This window comes from Schistocerca cancellata, chromosome 8 (assembly GCF_023864275.1).
Source record: "Schistocerca cancellata isolate TAMUIC-IGC-003103 chromosome 8, iqSchCanc2.1, whole genome shotgun sequence".
NCBI classification, from domain to species: Eukaryota; Metazoa; Arthropoda; class Insecta; order Orthoptera; family Acrididae; genus Schistocerca; species Schistocerca cancellata.
Window position 1 is genome coordinate 549,356,859 of NC_064633.1, and position 25,409 is coordinate 549,382,267.

The window sequence follows — 25,409 nt, forward strand, 5'->3', positions numbered from 1 at the left end:
AATACAGCAGAAGATGAATGGGTAAATTTAAGAGATGAAATAGTGTAGGCAGCAGAGGATCAAATATGTAAAAAGACAAGGCTTAGTATGAATTCTTGGAAAACACAAGAGATATTGAATGTAACTGATGAAAGGAGAAAATATAAAAATGCAGCAAATGAAGCAGGTGAAAGGGAATGCAAATGATTAAAAAATGAGTGACAGGAATTGCAATATTGCTGCGCAGGACACGTGTAGCAGCTGTATGAATATCAAGAGCTCAGGTGGTGAACCAGACCTAAGCAAAGAAGGGAAAGCTAGAAGGTGGAAGGTGGAAGAAGCATATATAGAGTCTATAGAAGGGAGATGAACTTGAAAGCAATATTACAAAAAAGGAAACAGACGTAGATGAGATGGGAGAAATGAAGACATTGACAAAGCTCTGAGAGATCCAAGACAAAGCAAGGCCTTGCTCTGTCAGAATTACCGATACCTTTGGTGGAGTTAGCCATGACAACTCTGCCATCTGGTGTGCAAGATGTATGAGCCTGGTAAAATACTCTCAGACTTCAAAAAGAATGTACTAATTCCAATTCCAAAGCAAGCTGTTGCTGACAGCTGTGAAAATTACCAATCAATCAGTTTAATAAGTCATGGTTGCAAAATACTAACACAAGTTGTTTACAGAAGAATGGAAAAAAACTGGTAGAAGCAGACCTTGGGAAAGATCAGTTTAGATTCTGGAGAAATGTAGGTACACATGAGGCAATACAGACTCTATGACTATCTTAGAAGATAGGTCAAGGAAAGACAAACTTACATTTATACCGTTTGAGGACTTAGAGAAAACTTTTGACAATGTTGACTGGAATATTTTCTTTGAAATTCTGAAGGTGGCAGGGATAAAATACAGGAACAAAATGCTATTTACAACTTGTGCAGAAACCAGATGGCAGTTATAAAGAGTCTAGGGGCATGAAAGGGGAGCAGTGGTCGAGAAGGGAGTGACACAAGATTGTAGTTTATCCCTGATGTTATTCAATATGTAGGAATTAAAGTTTGGGGAGAAGAAATAAAAACTTTGAGGTTTCCTGACAACATTGTAATTCAGTCAGAGAGCAAAGGAGAAAGGAGGATATAAGATGAACATCATCAAAAGCAAAACAGGAATAATGGATTGCGGTCAAATTAAATCAGGTGATGCTAAGGGAATTGGATTAGGAAACAAGGAACAAAGTAGTAGACAAGTTTTGTTGTTTGGGTAGCAAAATAACAGGTCATGCTCAGAGTAGAGAGGATGTAAAAAGTAGACTGGCAATGGTAAGAAAAGCATTTTCAGAAACTTGTTAACAATGAATATAGATTTAAGTGTTAGCAAGTCTTTTCTGAAGGTTATTGTCTGGACTGTAGCCATGTATGGAAGAGAAACATTGAGGATTAACAGTTTAGATAAAAAGAGAATAGACGCTTTCAAAATGTGGTGCTTCAGAAAAATGTTGAATATTAGATGAGTCGATCACGTAACTAATGAGAAGGTACTGAACAGAATTGGGAAGACAAGGAATTTATGGCAAAACTTGAATAAAAGAAGGGACTGGTTGCTAGGATACATTCTGAGACATCAAGATCATTTCTGAACATTTAAAGCAAGTTCCCAATTTCTGCAATACTTTGAAATCTTTTCAAAAGCTGACTGAATATCTGTGCAGTTTCTTTCAGACAGTACGTCATTACAGATAACCGTACCATCTGGAAACTGAGCTTACTATTAATACTGACATATTAATAACAACATATTAGAAAACTCTGAAAATATTGAAAGTCCTGAGAACCAGCCACAGCCTCCTGATCAAATCTTTGTAGAATTAATCTAAAACTCATTGTTATGGTGAAAATTTATTTTATGTTCCCAAAACTGAATTTTACAATTTATTATTCATATCAAGGCCACCAGTTTCCTCCAAAATGCAAAGCATTCTCATTTCAAGTTCTTGGAATTGGTGAACTGCTAAACATTGCGTTCCACGTGAAATTAGGGAGTGACAAAATCACCAGTTATTTTAAAAGCTACAAAAAAAATTCTGATTTCTGTAAAGCTTCCAAAACAAGGAAAGCCGAAACATTAGTCTTTATAACAAATGCCAATGCTGATGTCACTGAAACATTAACTTAACTTTGAGAAGGAAATGAGCACTAAGCTTGGTGAAGAAACTATCACAGAAGTTGTCAAAAACTTTAGTAAACCCATCTTAGGATAGCTATATAGGGATTTGAAACTGACTCTTCCTTAAGTTTTAAAGAAAGAAGACTGACCGACTTCACTATCACCCACAATACCTCTAGTATTACAGTGATACAGTAATGTGTGCAAACAATTCTGCCAGAGTAGCACGGTTAATAGCCATTTGTACAGCCAACCCTCCACAGCAACTTTACTTCGACCTATGCAACGGCAGCCAAGAATGTGACATCATTAGCCACCTGATAACCGAAATAATCTCTTTTGAGACAAATCTCGTGGACAGCTGGCTCATATTTCTGTATTTGTCACCTTTCAGCATATATTTTCTTCATAATTTACTTTTATTTTGTGGAAAACAAACTTGCACTTGCAAAGCATTAAGACTTGCAAGAATATTTTAACTCGCCTGCAGGTCTAATTAACGCGTCTTCAAATGTTGCAGCTATTATGCATGGGTATTTTAATAAACTGAGCACAGTTTATCCACCCAGCACATCCTGTTCCAGTCCTAACACTGGAATATCCAGTCAGATATACGCAGGAGCAGCTTTGACAGCAACAGTATCATACATCAACTTAAATTACAACTGTCTCACAGTTTTCAGTGGAGAAATGACCAGCTGGTTCTCTCTTTCTCCAACTTATCCTGCCTTCTTCCCCAGCTGTATACCAAACGCTGCAATGCTTGAGATAATCTTCAGAGATCTATAGGTTCCACTGCTCTGCTGGCCTGCCCCTTTTTCTGATTTGTCATCAATTAAACAAGTTCGGTATGTGGCTGACCAGCAAATTCTTTGTCACAGTATTCCACAATACACTGTTGTTTTACACCTACTGCAAGAAGGGAGATTTCCCAAGAATATATGATAGCCCTCTTGGATTCCATGTCACAACGCATAGGTTCCCACTGTCGTATGTGCGGGCACAGTTTGGCAATCCTTGTAATTTGTGTCCTGCCATATGCCACATAAAGTTCATTTCAGTCACATTTATACTCCTTGGTGCTGAAATTGCCACAAATTATGTTTCTTGCACCTGACAGAAGATGACATTTAAAAGTATCATTACTTGAAAATGTGTTTGGTTCCTTGCAAACTGTAACCAAGCAAATCATATTCAGCCATTCCGACAGAAGTGAAACTAAACTCTTCAATTTTCTTTAATCTTTAGTTTTTGGAAATTAATTTGTTGCAGTAAAGTTCAAAGTTGTATACTATGTATAAAATCCACATGGGAGCACTGCAATTTCTTCTTAATTGTGGATGAAAATTAAGGTATACGTTAATATGAATGCAAGCTCTTCAGAAACAATTTCAAGAAGACAATTTTTCTATAGTATGTTATGATTAATTTTCATATTTTTATTTTTATAAATTCTTTAGGTGTTCTGTTACTAACATGTATAATGTAACTGTTATGGTGTAATGCAAAGATGCCTTTTAACGCTATCAACAAATGTTTGTTTTATTGTCCCAGTCCGTCACAGCAAAACAAATAAGTCTGCATTAGGTCTATTTAAAAAAAAATACTACAGACATTTTCAATACAGCTGTGTGTCATAAGTATGAAATATTAGGGAAAATTGTGCAATGTGCACATAATCAGCAGCTTAAAACTTTAACCTTCAAATTAACAATACGTGGAAAAGATAGACTAGTACTTACTGTAAACATGACGTGTCAAGTTACCAACAGTCATAATTAAAAGACACTTACACATTTGCTTTCAGCTACGGTCTTTGTCACAAAAATAAACACACACCGTTCATTCTCACAAGCAAGACCACCAACTCTGGCAGCTTGGACAAGAACGCTGCATTCTGATCTGAGCTGTGCGAGTTGATGGTCTTGTGTGCATGAGGTGAGCTTGCCTGTGAGAATGTGTTCCTCTTCCTTTTTCTGACGAAGGCTGTGGCTGAAAGTTACTGTGCCTGTCTGCAACTTAATGTGTTATCTTTAGGTAGCAACCTATCTTTTCCTTACACTGTTGATATTCCTACCTGGATTTTCCATTGCTTAACCTTTGGTTTATTTCATTACAACTTGTGCAATGAGTTGAAAAACACTGAAAGTGGATTACTGTTCCCCACTTTTACTGAACTTAATGTTGCAATTCCAACATACTAGAAAAAAGATATTCAGAAAAAGAGAGAAATTCAGATTTTTTGTATCTGAAGTAAGTTTTGATATTTATTAAATTGTATGTTTTTTTCTGAATATTTCTTCATAAATGGAAAACGAATAGTGAGTTCAAAGTGATAACATTATATATAATACTAGCCTAAAATGTTGTGGTATAAGCTCATGGGAAAATTATTGACAGAGATGTATGGTATAGTGTATGGTTTTGGGTGGAACATATCAGGCTGCTAATGTAATGTCCCTTATCAGGTTGTCAAAAAAAAGAGAGAGAGAGAGAGAGAGAGAGAGAGAGAGAGAGAATCACTTGTCATGACATTTTGTCCTAAGGATCCCTAAGCTGACAACTTAATGCTTTACTGATACAGCTATTCATGATATCCATGCAATGACACACACACACACACACACACACACACACACACACACACACACACACACATTTTTGACTGCCCTATCCCCCTACATAATCTATCTATCTTTCTTACAGCAATATATTGGCATTTTGGCCCGAGATGCAGGAGTTGGCAAGCGTGTGTGCATGAGCTATGCTTGCTTGCTTGCGTACGCAAGGTGCAAGTTACTGGTACTGAGAGGCCAGCACAAGCTACTGCCAACTCCCTAAATGACCTACAATAAAGGATGTATGAGATATAAAGCTGATAAGAATGGATTTTTTGGTATAAAGTCAATGTTTAAGGGTTGTGGAGGCAATTGCAAGAAACAATCACACAGAAAATGAAGTCACACTGGAGTCGGGTGGCTGGTAAGAGGCCACGGCTCACACTGCAGTTGGGCAGTCAGCAAAGCACATTACCTCGCAACTCCCATCACTACCACAAGACGTCACTCGAACCACCAATTATATGTGGAACAGAGAGTGCCTTATGTTAACTTTCTCACGTGCAGTGCTTAAATAGTATAATTTATCTGAACGCCATAATATTCATCACCTAACACCGTTCTCCAGATTTTAATCATAACTCTATGCAGTGCTTTATATACAAAATTATCAATATGCCAGTCAAGCTGTCCAGCCATGGGTAATTAGTGCTACTCATGCAAGTCGCTAGTAATTTGTAAAGACCATTCTATCACCAAAAATAGAGTTGTGTTTAATTTTGTTTCAGGGAAAATTGCAAGAGTCATTCCCGAGCACACTTTAAATGATGAAGCTGATGGGCAGACGGGTTACTAAAGATATTCATGTGGGTTCCTTTGTTGTTAAATTTGGAACCAACATGCCAGTAGTACTTCACAGAAAAAATTTGAACAGCAGACATTGATTGACAAGAAGTGACAATTCTTAGAAATAACAGAGCAAATAACAAACCTACATTTAAAGATGATGAAAGTGCAACAGTGCCAAGGTTTGATATTTCTCAAATTTTTGACATGTCCGATATAGACCATTGACAAAGGTTTTATTTTACTGTCCTGGATATGAATGATATTTCTTAGGGTGGTATATTTTTGTTAAAATGCAACATTTGTATACTTGTTAATGCTGGAAACCTAAATTTTCCCAATGAAACACATTAAAATTAATTTTTTTGTACTATTCGCATTCTGTTAATGAATGTGTACTAGCACCCACAGGTGATCTGTGCGGCACTTAAGCCGTGCTGAGGATACTGGAACTCTGCTGCACTACTCTCACATGTTGTTCTCAATATTTATTAAGCTTTGCAGGTAACCACAGCTAGCGACAGAACCAGTAGGGTATCCTGTGATGCACTATTTACATCCCTGACTTGCAACCCCTGGTGTTAGCAGACAATGCTTCAGGGGTTGACCTCGTTTCTCATCTCATCTCATCCTCTCTCTCTCTATCTCTATCTCTATCTCTATCTCTATCTCTATCTCCCCTCCCCCTCATTCCCAACCTCCTCACTCTCCTTAAATCCAAGCAATGGAAATGGATCTTTCTCTTTAAAAAAAATTAATAATAATTATTATTATTTTGTACACACAGAAATTTAGTTACCAGAGCATTACTTAAATGCTTTGAAGCCTCACTAATCAACAAGATCATTTTTTTATTTTAAAATCTTTTAACGATAGCAGCTGGAGCTTTGTGAGGTTGTGATCTAGTTGGTCATATTGACCCACATTGTTTGCAGTGCAGTTAGTATTAATTATTGACATGTGTGTTAAAGTGCCCACTTCCAGGATGATAAACTGTGCCGGCCCCAGATCAAATCAGCCCAGTAGATTGGCAACAAGGGCCAGTGTGCAGAAAGATGGGGTATGCTGATTCTGTCCTGAGCGATGAATAGGAGACTAATGGCCTCAGATGTTTAGTCTTCTTAAATCCATCATCATCATCATCATCATCATCATCATCATCATCATCAGCAGCAGCAGCAGCAGCAGCAGCAGCAGCATTAGGAATTGCTAGTCCAGCAAAATGTGGACCACAGTCAAATGGGCACCACAATGAAAGTGGGGCATATCCTTGCAATGGAGGAGATGACTTCGGCTCAGCCACATATGTCTGGCAAAGGACAATGGAGTCCTTTTGAGAGGCAGACTCATCAAGGCCATCGTGTAGTGGAAAGGTTGGGATGGAGGTTGGGGAAGGGCATCCCAATCCGCATAAGCAAAGGCCCATCTGGGAGGGCTTCCAGGCAAGGGATGGTGGAGAGAAGATAGGACGATCGAAAAATGATCGCTGTTGCACAAATCACCATGAACTCCCCACTGAACAGAGGGGAGGAATCAAGGGCTACAAACAGAGAGATCAATGGCCAAGAAAGTGCTGTGTACTGCACTAAAGTGTGTGCGGGGGCTCCAGGGTTGAGAAGGCAGAGATTATGACCTGTCAGCAGATCTTCAATAATCCTTCCCTGATCAGTGGCTACAGTACCACCCCACAGAGGGTTATGGGTGTTAAAATTCGAAAAGAGAAGGAAGGGGAAGGGATCTGTTGAAGGAGTGCAGGACATATATGAGGCAGTCTAAATGGATCCGAATGGCAGCCACTCCCAGTGCAGTGTGAAGACGAACTGAGGAACTAACAGCGGCCATGCAAACCAACGTAGACACCACTAGAGGCTCACAAAAGACTAACAAGGTTCTGGAAACTGAAAGAGGTGAATGAATATCCACAAAACAAGATTCCTGAAATGTAGCACAAGCAACAAAGTAGAGAAAAAGAGGAGACAGAAATTCTGGAAGGTGATGATTATAATCACTACAATTTCACTGAAAGAGAGTATTACAAGAGGCCGGATGGACACTGAGCAGGCCAGAAATGGTCACCATCAGCTGTAAGGACAGAGGGGCATCCATGGTTTTGTAGCAGGTGATTTCGCTGCCGGAGGCAAAGGTTTGGTGTCTTGTTGCACAGCTGGAGGAGAATGCAATTGGGAAGCTACCATCATACCAGGCGATTTGACAACTGCAGTAGTGAATTGGAGGTTGCAAGACTGTGTGGCCATGTCTTCTGTGGAGCAAGGCCCAGCAAGGATGGTACTGGAAGTGCCAGATGCTAAGATTCCGCGGTTCCGATTAGCCAACAAATGTAAGGTACTTTCTCCTTCATTTGGATAGCCTGCTCTTCAAGATACACAGGATATTCATGGAAGGACGTGGCATGGTCATCATTACAATTGGTACTGCAGGGATAAGGAGACGGGCAATTGCCCTTGTGATCATCCCTACCACAAGTAACACGTTTGGCCGTATTTGACAGGACATGTGAGTGTGGTTGTAATGTTGACACTGGTAATAACTTCATAGACTGATTTGAACTTCGATGGAAGCTCTACTTGATCAAATGTGAGAGAAAGAGTGCATGTGGGCACTGGAACTGCATCAACACCTTTATGCATAATAAATGGATTAATTCTAGCAGAGTACTGACCCACTTTGGTACATGTTTTCATAAGGAACTGAGATGCAGCTGGGAGAGTCTTTGGATCTTTAGCCTCATTCTGTTTATGTTTGGTAGACACAGACTGACATGGTGATTGGCTCATTGCAAAAAAATCCCCCATGATTGTCAGTGTCTCCGATGGTGTGCTCCTTCGAACTGGGAGCCTCCCTCAGAGGGGGGCGCACCAGGCTTAGGTGCTTGTTCACACCTCCTGAACTCCCGATAGAGGTACAAACTAAAAACTGGGAAGGTAACAGCTCGTGTAATCACCCCTCCCTGGGCCCGGGCTATACCAGAGGGTAAGTGCGAACCCTGTCTGTCAACCAAGGGCTGGGAATAACACATTACACAGTCACCTGTTAAGCAACATATGTATAAGCTGGCTTTCAGGAGTGCACGTGGAGGAATAAAAAACAGAGAAAAATCAAACGCCGGAGTGTAGGAAAGGGAGAAGACGAGGAATGAATAAAGAAAGAAAAATAGGTGAGAGACTGTTCCCATGCTGGGCTACTGACACTGCAACATGTGTTCCTGAAAAAATTCAAGACATGTTCCCCAATGGAGGGGGAACAGTAGGATAGATATGCAGCACAGAAAGGAAAGATGTGCTGCAAAGGCTGTGGCCTCATGGTAGCCAAGCACAAACTCACCAAAGAGTGGTGAGTCCCCCCCCCCCCCCCCCCCCTCCTGGGAGGCACTCAGGAATCGTGCAACCTTTGGGCAGTGCTGCGGCTTTCCCCATTCATCCGGTGGCGGGCGAGGGGGCGGGGTGAGGCCCTTAGAGGTTATGCGGGAATAACCAGGCTCTGAATTCTTCTTACACAATCCCAGATAGATATTCAATACCCGACATTCAGCATTATGCCAACACAGTAGCCAGTTAACCAGTTTTCAGTGTTCTCGACTGTCAGAAGGCACTCTTATGAACTCCTATGGCCCCAGAGGGCACATCTAAAACAGCTATTATTAAGCAATTTGAGCTGTAGCAATTTATTTTCATGGCATTTGAGATGAAGAATGCTGCCCGGACATTGTAATGTTTCACTGACAGAATTCCCTGTTAAGTTTCCTATCTGCTTTCCCTATTTGGAGACGTCCTCATATTCTCATCTTCTTCTGAAGCGAAGTTCACTTCCAGCAAATCTTCAAGGCTTTGGAGCAATTCAGAATAGTTTTCAATGAAAAAAAGTGCCAACTACACAGACAACACCTAACGTTTCTAGGTCACTCGGTGACATGGGCAGATATTAGACCAACACAAGAAGACACAGACCTTATCGAGCACGTACCCAGACTGCCAACTTTCCACGACTGTCATTTTTGGGCATGACAGACTTCTAATGTCACCACAGAAAACAAGCAGTCACAATCCAAGCACCATTAACAAATGTTTTAACCGGGAAGAGTGCTCGTGGTAAGTAAGCACTGCAGTGGACCAATCATATGCAACACTCATTTGATAAAATAAAGGATTGCCTATACTAAGCTGTAATCTTGGCACACCCCATATGTTTGGCACCTTTTTGTCTATTACACAAGATGCAAAAAAATTGCCATTGGTGTGGTTTTACAGCAGAGGATAGCCAGTCAGCAACAACTACTCTGGTTCTTCTCACAGAAACTCAGCACTGCAATGCAAATGGTCCGCCTATGATGGGGAATTGTTGGCGCTCTATGAAGCAGTCAAATGTTTTTGCAACAACATGAGAGGAGACCCCTCTCAATTTTCAGGGTTCATCGGCCTCTTGTGCACCCAATCCTCGACCCAGAAAGAGATTGTACCCCTTATCACTCCCGCCACCGCAACTACATCAGACAATTCACAATCCTCTTCCTGACACTTAGATCTACACTTGATGTTAACAAATTTCTCTTCTTCAGAAATGCTTTTCTTGCCATTGCCAGTCTACAGTTTATATCCTCCCTACTTCAGCCATCATCAGTTACTTTGCTTCCCAAACAGCAAAACTCATTTACTACTGTGTCACATTTCCTAATCTAATTCCCTTAGCATCACCCGATTTAAATGAACTACATTTCATTATCCTCATACTGCTTTTGTTGATGTTCATCTTATATCCTCCTTTCAAGGTGTTGTCCATTCGATTGAACTGCTCTTCCAAGTTCTTTGCTGTCTGACAGAATTAAAATGCCAATAAAACCTGGTGGCAACACTGTTGTTTATGTTACATTTTAGAGTCATCAGTTGCCTTCTAACATGAGTCCAGAATGAAATTTTCACTCTGTAGGGGAGTGTCTACCGATACGAAACTTTATGGCAGATTAAAACTGTGTACCAGACTGAGGCTCACACTCGGGGCCTTTGCGGGCAAGTGCTCTACTGACTGAGCTATCCAAGCTCCTCCATTTACATGCTCAGTGAATTATGCAGTAAAGTACTCCAATTTTGCACTTCTACATGTGAGTGTTGCCTGGATACCTATTCATCAGGGCTTCCTACAAATGTAGGCGATGTTGCTATCACATTTGCCAATGTAATGTTTCATATTGTAAATATTTTACTAAGCTTAAACTAAATATTTTAAGATATTAGGTTAAGGTAACTTGTCCTATTTACAAGTACCAAATAAAAAATAAATCTACCTAGCTAGCTATTTAGCTTATAATGATCACAGCTGTTGTGCGTAAATTCAAGCTTTGAAGAAAACCTAACCTACAGGTGCAGTGACACATCCTTGTACCATGCACTGTCAACATCCAAGGTACAATAAAATGGTTTATATTCTTTCTAATTCAATCTCTTTTAATCCAAAATATATTAAAATATTTAATGTAAAGTCTGTAATAATTGTTTTCATTGTTATCTTAGATGCCAGAAATTAAGGAGAGAACCATTTGACCCATAGTTTCAAAAGAAAATTTAAGAGAAGCTTCGTTATTGGTTGATATAAATGAGATGTCTATCAGGGCAGCGGCTAAAAAGAGTGCAGTGTGTTTAGAACAACCCTTTAAATTCTTATAGATGCATCGTGGAAGAGTGGGGATTATGTTTTTTTAAGTTTCATTCATCAGGTTTTTACTACAGAAGAAGAGTCTCTAAGGTATCTCATGAGCATCAGTTTAATGCATGTCAGTCTTTCAGAAGAAGCTGTTATGACGGTAACCTGTCAATACATGAAGTTTAAAACAAAGCAGCATTAAGATTCATGGTACACCAAATGTCAAGTTGGAGAATAAAACCTAGGCAGTTTTCTAGAGCATAATCTAGAGTTATTACGAACATCATCTCCAAGTAGTATGACATGAGCATCTGGATTTAATAAGACTAGGCCTATCATAAAGCTGATCTAAAAAATGCTTGCCTTCTGTATAAAATATTCAATACATCTTTAATGAATTTATGATTATAATGTGGACAAGATTGGGATTTCATCTGCAAACAAGTCTCCCATGGTTATTGTTCCTAAACAGTGAAGCATCCACAAAAAAAGGGTTTAATATCACAATTGTCACACATATTAATGTAATTAGAAACACTGTACCCCATGCATTTCTATTTCCACAAGTGAATTTCAAAGGTCATGTGTTGCATAGACCTCCTCAGAAGAGTTATGTGTTGGTATGGGTATCAATAGGAGTGATGTTTTTGGTGTTCTTGCACCACTTCATAAAATATGTAAAACAAGGAAAAAACTGTTTTGATCGTGGATAATCATGTGACCTATTCAAGATTGAAACCATTAACAATGATAGGGTTACTGAATCACAAACTCCAGCATCTAGATAGAGTTGTGTTTAGCCCACTAAAGAAATACTAGGACAGAACCTGTAAAATATGGTTACTAATCAGCCACGAGAACATCTGACAACTTCCAGTTCAGCTTAAATAACTGGGAAGGCCTATACTTTGGCTCTTACTCCCTTACATGTAATTTCTTTTTTTCACTTTACCATCAGGAATATGAACCATCAATTCAAACATATTTTCTGATGGTGAATATTTAGTGTACTCTATCACTGACAGAACCAGTCCTGGACTAGCTGCTGAATTACGAGTCCAGTGAAGGGCCACTTTCAACTCCAATTCATCTGGAGATCCCAGCCATCACCATGCCGAAGTCTCTGGAAGAAATAATGCTGTTTCTGAAAGATGTGCATAAGAAAGTTATGAACAGTGGCAAAAAACTGAACAAGTGCAAGATTCCAATTAACATCCCAGAAAAAGAAGTGATAGAATTAGAGACAGAGAATGATCTAGGAAAGCGTACAGAGATAAAAGGAAAGGCTGAAGATACATGTCAAGAAAACTCACTCTCATGATGTAGGTAAACAGCAGAAAAATACCAGAACGATACACAGCAAGACATCGCATTAGTGAAGTAGTATTAGTACTAAATGATAATATTCAAACAAATTTGTTAGAAGACCGAAGAGGACTTCATTGTTTGTGTGGTCTCAAGAAAACAATGAATTTGAGGTACAAAAAGCAGAAACTGTAGTTTTTATCACCAATGTGTGGAAAACAGGGTTAATTGTCTTTCCCTATACGCTTTTATGGGTTTAGTGTTTGATGAAAGCAAAATGTTAAGAAGTTGAAATCTGACTGAAAGATTTAAGATTTTTACGAATTTTTTAAGAGCAGGTGGGCCTCCTAAGCTTCGGTTTCGAAGGGTTATACGAGATATATTTAACAGTTACATTATTAAACAAATATTTTCTTGCCTTCCACTGTATATATGTTACTTAAGCCTCGTTTCTCATCTCTTTGAGTTTGACCACGAGTATAAGGTACGGCCCAAGTTACAAGGTAATCCACAGCAAAACAAATACAATTGTACCAATACCTTGATTCACATGACCTTTTGTTCAACTGGTAATAAAGGCAGAAAATATGGATATACATTTTTCAAAAGAGCAACGTGGTATTAGAATAACATGAAATCTAGGGTACTGCTCCAGATTTTAAAATATCTTTGTTATTTGGAAAATTATGTATCTCGAAAGGAAAGTATCCGAAGAACAAAAATTCCCCAACTTGATTTATAAATCATCTCTTTACATGATGTAGGCTACTTTGGTTACTAGATTACCAAATTAATAATTCAAGCTGCAATTCTCAAGGAGTAGGAACGATAATGGCCAAGGCGAAGAGAGAGAACAGGAGAGAGTTAAAAACTGATCGACATTCGAGCTACTGAAAGTGTTGTATATAATACAGAAATCGTAAAATTATAGGCTGTATATTGAGACACTGTACCGATCGTAGCGTTCTTAACAGAGAGAAAAAAAAGAGGCTGAATTTAAACTGACAAATGCAATGATAATGGTATAGAACTATTACCACAAAAGAGTGAAACATTTACTATGCAGTATGTAAGTCGAAGTAATGTGGCATTATATTCCTGACCTGTTCGCTGTATCACACCACTGACATGGGAGCCCAATACACTTACACTTATTGGGCAGTTAACTAAACAGTAGGTGATAGTAATTACATGATGGAAATAATGTAGGCCTAACAACCTTGGCAACTGCACATTAACCTTCACCTCCCTCCAACATACGGTAAAATATCACACATTTGGCATGGCACTATCAGTTCCTACAGCAAGAACTCACTCCTGATAATAAACACCTTCTAAATCCAAGGTTTTTATAGGCTTTGTACGCAGTTCTACTGCTACCTGACTTCTTGGAGCATCAAATCCCTTTATTTTTTCTTTGATAGGCGATAAATCCTACGAAATAGCATCCGCAGCACAAGGAATAACACCTTAGTTTGCTATAACATCACACTTAAAAAGTATAAATTATTGAAAACACTTACAACGACAAAGTCTGCAACATGTTCGACCGTAACATGCATTATACAACCGTACTGAACCACATACGTTAGTACATTAATTGCTTTCACAGTACTCTGTTTCAAATAATTGACAAATGCCATGAACTGTCAATAAAAATATCCTAAATTCAATTTTAAATCTGCGGTCATAACACCTTTCCAAAGATGTTAGCATCGCGTATACTGTGCTCTTAAATTCGCCGATGTTGTTTATATACACATGTGACAGAAGTATCTTCTAGTGGAGTGCTTTGTCGAGTTCATTTACTCTGTGGTAAAGATTTGCAAGTCGCGTGAAACTGGAATGAGCGAGTGTGTTGTGGAATTTTCAGTGGAATTCGATGCTGTTTACTAAGGCAATGATTATCTGTGAAACGTGAGCTTAGCAACGCTTATTATTCCATAAGCGATGCAGGTTGTGAATCAGTGCAAATGAATAAAATTTGGAAAGAATATTTCGAGTGGACGTTAAGATGACAGCTGTAAATATAATCTAGAATCATCTACTTGGAGGAATTCGTTGGCTGGTTGAAGCTGGTAAGAGTTCTTTCTGTCGTACTAATGTTTACATGTTCAGTGAACTGATTCATGTTTTCTAAGCGACAGTATTATTTTCGATAAATAAAAGCCATTCGTGCCCGTCTGCTGTACGATGTGTCACTGTTAACATTTTCCTGTAGATTTAAGTGTTCTGCCGGATAGAGTTAAAGGTATTGGTTAAAAGAGTAACAGGATAAGTCTAATAAGTTTAATGAAAGGAATGACATTTTGTAAATTCTGTCTTGGATACGAGGTCTGTCATTGTTTCATTGGAAAATGTGTGTGTGGTGGTGTTAGGTTTCTATATTTTTTGTTGTTTTTATTACGGTTCCTTTGATCTCAACTTATGCTTTCAACGACAAAGGTATCGACAGAAATAATCGCAGTCGCAACATTCTTTTTAATTTTTTTAGGCTGTTTTATGGAAGCTATTAGTCCATAACTCTTGGATTTAACTTGTCAATTAATAAACAGTGCGCTATTACAAAGGCATTCACGTTGATTTATCGCCAAGTTCTGCTACTGGTGAAATTATTTCCATCAGAAGTAGTGTGTAGTAGGGAACTTCATTGCCTCAACTAATGATGTTTATGATACAAGCCCAGTGACACGTTCGCTTCCACACGTACGAACAGTATTCATCGTAAGGGTGAAGCTCAGACTTGTATCCGCCTGTGCTTACAAATGTGTTTTTGACTGGGTTCCGCCTTGAGCACACAGTTTTTTCTTCTTTTAACGCATGAAGATAGGAGAAAAGATTGTTTACCCAAGCTGGAACCTAGTCATAAGCAAACATTGTATGTGCCGTTATTACATTAACAACAGACAACATTTATTATATTTATACACAGTAGTATTAGAAATATTGTCGTCGCCCTTAGTTTGACCTTCACAACAACATTGTCCTCATCAATGCTCCAATTATTTGGAATGTACACAGTAAATAAAAAATAGGTTCAACCTAGTATTTCCAACTTTTTAACTACACACCTGTAAGTTGATATCGGATAGAGACTGGAAGTACTTTTGACTGTATTAAATATTCATGTAAGATCGAAAGACGATATCATGATTTTAGGATTATCACAGTAGCACCATGAGAATGTACATTGGCTTATAGTTACACAAGTCACGTGTTTTAAGTATTTGCACTGATACTGCAGGCTAATTGCACAGCAGGTGACATGCGCCAAAATAAAAGCCTCTTGCGCCAAACCGAATAGATCTCCTCTGTAAGAGAGCTAAGTGACAATCACGGTCAGCATTCGCCCGTTGTATGGCTCTCTGCTCAAGTATTCCTGTCCAAAAACTAATACTTTAGTGCAGCAAATGCCTTAAATACATTCGCTTATGGTGGTGTCATTCGCTAAACAGGTATCAGTGTAAAATGAATTAATAGCGTGAGAATTCATGACTGATTAAAACTGTGGGCCACCCTGAGACCGTGCCGTCGAGCAATGCTCTTTACAGACTGAGTAGTAACGGTACAATTCGTGGATTTATGTGAAATTTGGACTGTAGGAGTAAAGCACTGGTGGGAAAGTTGCGTCTTGAGTCCTGCCTTGGTAGCTCAAGCGTTAAGCACATTCCCATTCTACTAAAGAGCAGGGTTCCGCCGGCCTTGGTGGTCGAGCGGTTCTAGGCGCTTCAGTCCGGAACCGCGCGACTGCTATGGTCGCAGGTTCGAATCCTGCCTCGGGCATGGATGTGTGTGATGTCCTTAGGTTAGTTAGGTTTAAGCAGTTTTAAGTTCTAGGGGACTGATGACCTCAGATGTTAAGTCCCATAGTGCTCATAGCCATTTGAACCATTTTGAGCAGGGTTCCGCGTTAGTGCATCTGCCCGGCATAACGTTCTAACGTGCTAGGAAGTATCGCAGCGGACATTCTGCTGCAGAGAGATTCATGCTGGAATTAGTACCTTCGCCATCAGTGGTTGTGTTGCATTGGTCGTGGCCAGTTTTTGTTGAACCTTCCAAAGTGGCGATATAAGAATAAATTTATCCGTCTTTAGATCCACTGGTCAGAGTAAACTTAACATTATTTTGCTGTTTACTTGCCCACAGTGTGAGCTGTATTTGTCCTAAATTGACCTTCTCAGAACCTACGCGAACGATTGCTGAAGCAATTTCCTAATTTCTTCACTTAACACTAGTTCGCGGGTTAATCGGCGTCTGTCTTCGAATGTCTGACTATTATGCTTTTTCGTGACGCCATCTCGAAACCTGTGACCATAGGAGTGTTTTTTGTAAAAAGTCTCCTATGTAATGGACTACATTTTGCCGCTGGCCTTCCAATAACTAGAAGTCTGTTACTTACATTTCACACAACTGAGCATATGTAATCATTTTATTTCAAACTTACTCCCCTCGCCCTCTCATTTCCTCCAAATTATTACGCCATTGTATTTGTAAGAGTTGGTAGATTATAGCTGTGACTCATTGTAGTCCCAGGATGCTACGTTTTGTGAATGCATGATTTTCCATTATCATTTGTGAAAAATCTACGATTAGAATTGTCTCCCTGTTCAGTATTATACAGCATAATCAGCAAGAGTTCCTATATTCACGCCTGAAATTACTTCCACATCTGTTAATCATTCACCATCCAAGTTGCCGCGCGGGGTAGCCGCGCGGTCTCTGGCGTTCTGTCACGGTCCGCGTGGCTCTTCCGTCGGAGGTTCGAATCCTCCCTCGCGTGTGTGTGTGTGTGTGTGCGTGCGTGTGTGTATGTGTGTGTGTGTCGTCCTTAGCGTAAGTTAGTTTAAGTTAGATTAAGTAGTGTGTAAGCTTAGGGACCTCAGCAGCCAGCCGGTGTGGCCGAGCGGTTCTAGGCGCTTCAGTCTGGAACCGCGCGACCGCTACGGTCGCAGGTTCGAATCCTGCCTCGGGCATGGATATGTGTGATGTCATTAGGTTAGGTTTAAGTAGTTCTAAGTTCTAGGGGATTCATGACCTCAGATGTTAAGTCCCATAGTGCTCAGAGCCATTTGAACCATTTTCGAGCCGATGACCTCAGCAGTTTGCTTCCATAAGACCTTATCACAAATTTCCAACCATACAAGATGAGAAGCTGCATCCCACCTATCAACGAATTCTCCAAGTAGTCACAAATTTTGTTTGATGTACCGTACGACCGTAGTTTTATAATAAGCATTATTGCGGTACTGACCCAGTTGCTGTTTGAAAGTCAAGAAATACAGCATTTACCTGATTGCCGGTCCATGACTTTCAGGATGCCCTGTGAGAAAAGAGCAATTTGGATTTCGCATATTTTCGGAATCCATGATGGTTGGCTGGAGGAAGTCGTTTAGTTCGAGATAGCTCATTATGTTCGAGCAAAGAGTATTTTCTAAGGTTCTACAAGAGATGAACGTCAACGAAACTGGGCGATAATTTTGTTCTGCCCTTCTTCTAAACGAATGTGAACTGTGCTTTCTTCTAACCACTGCGTAGTTTGTTTATGTTCAACGGATCTTCTATATAATCTTTAAGAAAAAGAAAAGAGACACACCACAAAGAAATTACCTGAATGTGACGGAAATCGGTAGATGTGAGATGTACATGTACAGGTAAACAAATGATTATAGTCTTAGAAAAAAATTAATGATTTATTTAAGAGAGAGTGTTCCACAGATTGAGCAACTCAGTAGTGCGTTGGTCCACTTCTGGCCCTGAACCAAGCATTTATTCGGCTTGGCGTTGATCGACAGAGTTATTGGATGCCCTCCAGAGGGATATCGTGCCAGGTTCAGTCCAGTTGGCGCGTTAGATCGTAAAAATCCCGAGCCACTTGGAGGGTCCTGCCCATAATGCTCCAAATGTTCCAAATTTGGGAAAGATCTGGGAACGTTGCTGGTCAAGTTAGGGTTTGGCAAGCACGAAGATAAGCAGTAGAAACTCTCGCCGTGTGCATGTGGGATTATCTTGCTGAAATGTAAGCCCAGGATGGTTTGGCATGAAGGGCAACAAAACGGGGCGTAGAATATCGTCGACCTACCGCTGAGCTGTAAGGGTGCTGCCGATGACAACCAGAGAGTCCTACTATGAAAAGAAATGACACTACAGACTGCCAATCCTGTTTGTCAAACCGTAAGCGGGCGACCATCAGGTTGGAATCCCACCGCTGTTCGAGGCGTATCTTCGGCCTGAGATCTCATTGAGTAGAGTAAATTGTCTTCAGAGATGAGTCCCACTTCGAACTGAAGCCCGATGGTCAGTGAAGACCTGTCTGGAGGCAAAGCCGTACAGTGGTGGGACGATCTAATACAGCAGTTGTAGAGAATTTGGCATGATATTTTTCAAGAGGACATCCAAGAACTCTCAGTCAATGCTAAGCCGATTAACTGAGTGCATAAAGCCCAAAAGTGGACTAGCACCTCATTAACTTGCTCTATTTGTGAAGCTCTTTTCCTTGAATAAATCATCCATTTTTTCGGAAATTGTAATCATTTGTTTTTCTGTGCATGTGCATTATATCTACCGATTTCCATCCCATTCGGATAATTCCTTCGTGGTGCGTCGTTTTTTTTTTCTTGTTTATCTTAGATTGTGTTATTAAGAGAGGGCTAACTCAATCGTAAATTCGATGTAGAATCTGGCACTGAGTCTGTCAGGCCCTTTTTAACATTTCAGCTGTTTCTCAACGCCAATAACACTAATACCTATTTCATTCATCTTTTCAGTGTTGTGAGAAATAAACTGGGACAATATTTCTGTATCTTTCCATGCAAAGGAACATTTGAAAACTGGGTTCAGTATTTTTGATCTAACTCCATTCTCACTTTCACTGTGAGTTCAAAAGACACCATTTCATCATTGATGTGCTCAATGTGATGTACGCGTGTACACAGCAACTATACTTGTGCACCTATCACACAATGGATGGTTATTTTTTCCAGATCTTCAGAAGGTTTATAGTACCACTTTGAAGCATAATAGCCTCGAACGAGCCAGTGCTTGGTAACGACATTGGACATTGTAAATCTTAATGCAGTCCTTCCTCTTCTAATTTGATTTCAGATATCGAACCGGTCATACCCTCAAGGATTAGTGTCAACAAAAAAGAGAAAAAAGAAAGAAAGGTAAAGAAAAGTGTTCCTTAAGGCAGTGTGTAATATGGACAGTTTTTTACAGTAGCTGCCAGTAGGATAACATTCGTGGGGAAGATAAATGTTCAGAGTTCATTCAACAACCGCACACCATTTGCATCTCACAATTAAGACCGGTGGAGCATTAAATACGAGCCACACTAAGAAAATGTGGGACAGTTTCCTCTGTTCGAGATCCAGAAGGCATCAGAAAATGCGATTAGCCAAGACTTCATAGCGAACAGTCCGTCGTTCGCAATGGAGATATGTCTGCAGTACCTCTGGGAAATGAAGTACACCATTGCTCTTCGCGATATAGGGGTTGAAAATGACGAATCAGATATCGTTTGTAACTAGCGAATAATGGTGATAGTGGTGGTATTATTATTATTATTATTATTATTATTATTATTTCGTGCCGCTCCATGGCCTGGCTGACGTTTTTCAATTGGACGCCACTTCAGAGACTTGGGAGTCCCTAACCCACCACAGTAATCGTACCAGGCGAAAATTGACTTCCTTTGCGATAAAAAAAACTTTAGCTGACCAATTAAGAAATACGGCAAAATGTGACAAGTGTGTCCCCCGAACGCAGCTAGATCCACGTTAAATGTTTAATTTTAGAATGATTTTATTAGCATTTCAGTTATGGGAAAAGCGTAACAAATCAGTACCAAAACACATCTATTCTCCCGGTAATGAAAAGGACAAAATATTGCACACAAATTTTCGACATTGCGTTTGAAGATGGCTTTGACGTACCACACACACACACCAATGTTTTCAACATTCTGTGAAGTTTTATGGGGCTTATACGTCCCAGTAATAAAAATTGATGTGCAAGCCATCAAAATTACCGAGGTGGGTAATAAATAATGTTTCAAATCAATGCCTGTGATGTATAAGAAAATACAGTTCGTTACTTCAGACATTCTTGGAATGGAGACGATAGCGATGATGATTTGATCTGATTTTCGTCAAACAGGCGCACTGTGCCACATGTAAGCACACGCCATCCCGTTTGATCACTCACAGTCTTCTTTATATCTAGCTCCTGGTCCGTAATATTTTTCTCCAAATTCCAAAGCACATCGGTCATGCTAGTATTAGACAGATAAGAGATATATAGACATCGCAACGCACAAAACTGCGTATTACTGTAGTGGGGCAAACCTGTCCCATCAACCACGAAAGGGCTAACATAGAATTCAAACCACGTGTAATTCGCAGCGAATTTTCAAATCATTGAGAGGAGGTCACACCGTTAGAATATTTTAACAAATGTTGCAAATGACCAACAACGTATTACTAGCAGATAGGGTGGCAGCTTACTAAACTTAGATGAAATTTAGACGAAAAATGAGCCAACATCGCTTGCCGACGAACTACGTGATGGAGCAACAGGAACTGAATAACTCTCAGCCATTAAGTATCTAAGAGAATCTAACCGGAACCTATCAAAGGTGACGTGACATCAGTCTTCCAGTGGGAATAACAGGCGGCGGAGATTTGTCGGAAGAACACTGAGGAAGCGTAATTCATAAACGGAGGAGGAAACCTTCAGAACCCTTGTACGATCAACTGTTCAGGTCTGTTTGTCGTTGTGGGACCCTCAAACAGTCAAATTAACGGAACAGGTAGAAATTCAGCAAACAGCTGCAGGTTTCTTCACAAGTTGGTTTTATCAGCGCAAAATTGTCACAGAGACAGTAGAGGAAATGCGTTCTGTTTCAGAAAGAGCCGTACTCTGAAAATTCCACGCTCCAGTAAGAGTCAAGAATGACCGCGAGGGTATAAATAGAGAAATTCTGGGTTATGCAGAGGCAAACCGATAGTCGTAGTTCCCGATCATCATCCGCAAATGTAACAGGAAGGAAGAAACGTTAGTAGGTACACTGTGTTCCTCCTTGCTCCTCTCCACCCCGCCCCACCCACAAACTGTGACATATGTAGTGGAGATAGATGTGAACGTAAGTACCGTAATGTTATGCTGTTTCCTGAGGTTTAACCGTTAACGTCTTTCCACGTCTGTCGCTCCAAGTTCTGTGTTCGCAGAGGAACTTACACGAGATTATCTGGCTCATATGACATAATACTAAAGAAAGCCAAGGAGAAATTTAGAAAAGGAATGAAAGTTCAGGGAGAAGAAATAAAAACTTTGAAGCTTGCCGATGACATTGTCAGAGCCGACAAAGGACATGGAAGAGCATTTCAGCGGACAGGATAGGGTCTTGAAAACATAAGATAAATGTCAACAAAAGCAAAGCCAGGGCAATGGAATGTAGTCCAATTAAATCAAGCTATGCTGAGGGAATTAGATCAGGAAATGAATGAGACACTAAATGTAGTCGAAGAGTTTTGGCATTTGCCCGCAAAATAACCGAAGATACAGAGGATATAAAATTCATATTTGCTACAGTAAGAAAAAAAAAATTGTGAACGTCGAATATAATTTCCGTATTGTAGGACCTGCAGCCTAATATATATCGCAGTATGACATTTTAATGAATAGTTATTTCCAGTTAACTATTTATTAAAATAAATTTAAGTGTTAGGAAGTCCTCCTGAAGGAATTTGTCTGGAGTGCAACCTTGTACGGAAGTGAAATGTGGACGATCAGCATTTCAGACGAGAAGAGAGTTGAAGCTTTTGAAATGTAGCGCTATAGATGACTGCTGAAGATGAGGTGGATAGATCGCACAACTAATGAGGTGGTACTGAATCGAATTGGTGAGAAAAGTAAGTTATGGTACAACTTGACTACAACAAGCGATCCATTGATAGGGCACGTTCTGAGGCATCGAGGAATTGTCGATGTGGTAATGGCAGCAGGAATTGTCGATGTGGTAATGGCAGCAAATGTGGGAGTGGATTGGGGAGACCAAGGAAAGAATATAGCAAACAGGTTCAAATTATTGTAGTGTGCTGTAGTTATTCGGAGATGGAGGCTTTCACAGCATGCATTGTAGCGTGGGGAGCTGAAGGCCATACCACCACCACCACACGCCATTCATTAGTTTATCGAATATTTCAGTATTTTACCTTCCAGAGTAATGTAAAGACTGGCCTTGTGGTGTGCTATCTGTGCTCATTTAAGGCCACCTCCATATCATCTCAACTGCTTATCGCTCTGGTTCCACGTCCGCTTGCCATGCTGGCCCAGTTTCAAAGCACGTCATACCCATCTTCCCAAAGTTGAATTATAGCTGCATTTACCATGTATATGATCTTTCACATAGTATTTAAACGTGAACTTTTTATAATCATTAAACAGTCACTTACGTGGTGAAACAGCAGTCATTTGAGGAGCAGACAGTGTATATGTTAAAATGATACACGGCTTGCCGATTGCTCATCTACCAGAAAGTTAGTGTCAGTACTTCATTTGACGTTTACATAAGTATTAGAGTCCATAATAATAAAAAAAATAGATGCCGCAGTCTGACATAGTTGCGACCCTCCTGCATTCGTCGTGACAAAAAGAAAATATGTGTTTATAGCCGTAAAAAAATACACATAGTGAGGTTAGTACAGGTGCAGACAGCGAAATAATTTGGGTGAAAATAAGGTTTAAAGGTGGATCAAACGTAGTCATTCTGTGCTTCTATAGAACCCCCTGCCTCTGGAGCAGTATGGGCGAAATATTTGCGAGGAATATTTTGTGTAAATTTCCTGGTCGTGTTATAGTATTCGTCGGAGATACCAACCTACAAGTGTGCATTCAAGTTAATTAAGGCGGCTAGTGAGGACAGAGAATAATGTAAATTGCTTAAATGCCTTATCTGAAAATAACCTTGAGTAGCTAATGAGAGAACCTACTAGTAAAGATACAAAAAAAAGTCCGAACGAAACCAAAATTAATGTAAGGAGAGCCATCGTAATGTCCCCTGTATTGTTCTGTAGAGGGATCAATACGAAATTCTCCTTGCCATGCACTCTATTGGGTTAATTCTTCGCTGGGTTACAGTAGGTTCAAAAATTTTTAGTCGGACTAGTGCTCATTGATCGTGACAGTTCATCCGTGAGGTTTAGTCTCAAGCAAATTTCCACTGAATTAATGTCACACTGCGTGATCACTCTTAATATCTTTTACTTCCGAACAATTGCGCTTGCTAGCACGTGATTCTTCAGACTTATCCTTTGTGACAAAAATTTTTAAAACATTTTCCATTCAAGCGCATCTATCAGCCGTCCTTGGTATTTCATTGTTAATTTACGTAAGAGAACGGTAACAAAACGTAATGAAACTTTGAAACGTTCGTTCAATTGTTACCTATTCACAGCTGAAAGGCAAAAATTTTCACCGTTCAAGAGTCAGCGGTAGAACCTTATCTGTCCTCATTTTCCGTCAACCAGTTTATTTCCAATAGCCTTTAGTCACTTCTGGTTGTTCAGCGATTCCGTGTTTTCAAGAAGTTGTATACTTCCAACATGTAAACTTCCTTGGCAAGACTTTGGTCATCCAGTGAACTATTTAATTTACCCTTCCAGAATAAATATTTGAATGTTCATCGATTGGGACTATGTCGCTGGCGGAAATAAAAGTCTGACACAGACCGAATTTTATCAGTGGTGCTGTCTGATCAAATAAATCTCAAAAAAGTACTCGCCGTTTAATAGGTGTCAAAAACGTCATTCAGATCAGACTCACTTCCAAAATTGTTATCTGTTCCCTTTCTTTATCAGTAATTCACATCTATTACCACTTCCGCTATCCAGAGAAAGTGCAAGAAACAAAAACATCATCCTCATTAAACAAACAAAGTAAATTCTTCCTTGTGGCCAGCTTCTTAGCTTCCCTTGATAATAGCCGGCTACGAATTGTCCGCTTTGCTGCGTTTCTCCAGTATCTGAACAGGCACCAGTTCCCTTTTCAATTACTACCCACAACGCAAAACACATACATACTTAAAACTTTATCGCTAAGAAAATATAAATTAATCCTTTCCTGTATGTCAAAACTTGATATAGTGCGATAACATTATACTCGTGACTATCATCATTCCTGGCAACCATAACATTCTACTTTGACCCATCACACCATGCATACTTCACAGAAATCGTAAGAAGTTTTAATCTTGTGTTGAATAAACAGATCGAAGACATATGTCCAGGCACTCGGTGACCTTCATGGTATCGAAACGGAGGGTGACACAGAGGAAGCTGAAAGACTAAACCACCTTTCCCAAAACTGTTTCATTGAGAAAGATTGTGCTGTAATTTCTCCTTTAAATCGTCTCACTAATGCCCTAATGACAGATACAGAAATAAATGACTGTGGGATAGAAAAGCAACTGAAATAGTACAACAGAGAAAAGGCTACTGGAGCAGAAGGGGTAGCAATACGAATCTACGTAGAGAATGTGAAAGAACTAACACCTTTTATAGCAGCAGTTTGTTCCTGGTGAAGAAGTGCTGGTCATTGTAGTTGACGAGGGCTGCTGAACAGACACAGAACAACATGGTCCAGTCCTATTAATATGAGGACAGTGGTTGACGGAAGACCATGCAGATGGATTATACAAAGGGAAAATTGGTTGCATTGCAGTCGACAGGTTATTTGTGAACAAAAGGATTGTGCACAGGAGACAGTGGCCCATTCACTTGTGAGATCCAATGGGCTGCCGCAGAGTCCTTGGTGGAATGAAGACTGTCGATTGGCAATCAGGGCCGGACGAACAGCTCTGTGGACCTTCAAACACTGTCCAACTACAGGTAACTTTCACGCCTTCAGAT

The 25,409-nt window shown here is 39.9% G+C and overlaps 2 protein-coding genes across 5 annotated transcripts in view; one reads left to right on the plus strand and one right to left on the minus strand.

Moving 5' to 3' along the window:
* The window catches only part of LOC126094654 (mitochondrial inner membrane protease subunit 1-like), a 56,245-nt gene extending 42,014 nt beyond the window's left edge, over window positions 1-14,231 (minus strand). For all 3 annotated transcript variants that reach the window (XM_049909157.1, XM_049909156.1, XM_049909155.1), the window contains exon 1: window positions 14,028-14,231. In XM_049909157.1, coding sequence (XP_049765114.1) covers window positions 14,028-14,147 — 120 coding nt within the window. In that variant the 5' untranslated portion in view covers window positions 14,148-14,231. The remainder of the gene's footprint in view (window positions 1-14,027) is intronic.
* A 94-nt stretch (window positions 14,232-14,325) lies between these two features.
* The window catches only part of LOC126095475 (zinc transporter 1), a 269,483-nt gene continuing 258,399 nt past the window's right edge, over window positions 14,326-25,409 (plus strand). For both annotated transcript variants that reach the window (XM_049910265.1, XM_049910267.1), the window contains exon 1: window positions 14,326-14,582. The gene's annotated coding sequence lies outside the window, so the exon portion shown is untranslated. The remainder of the gene's footprint in view (window positions 14,583-25,409) is intronic.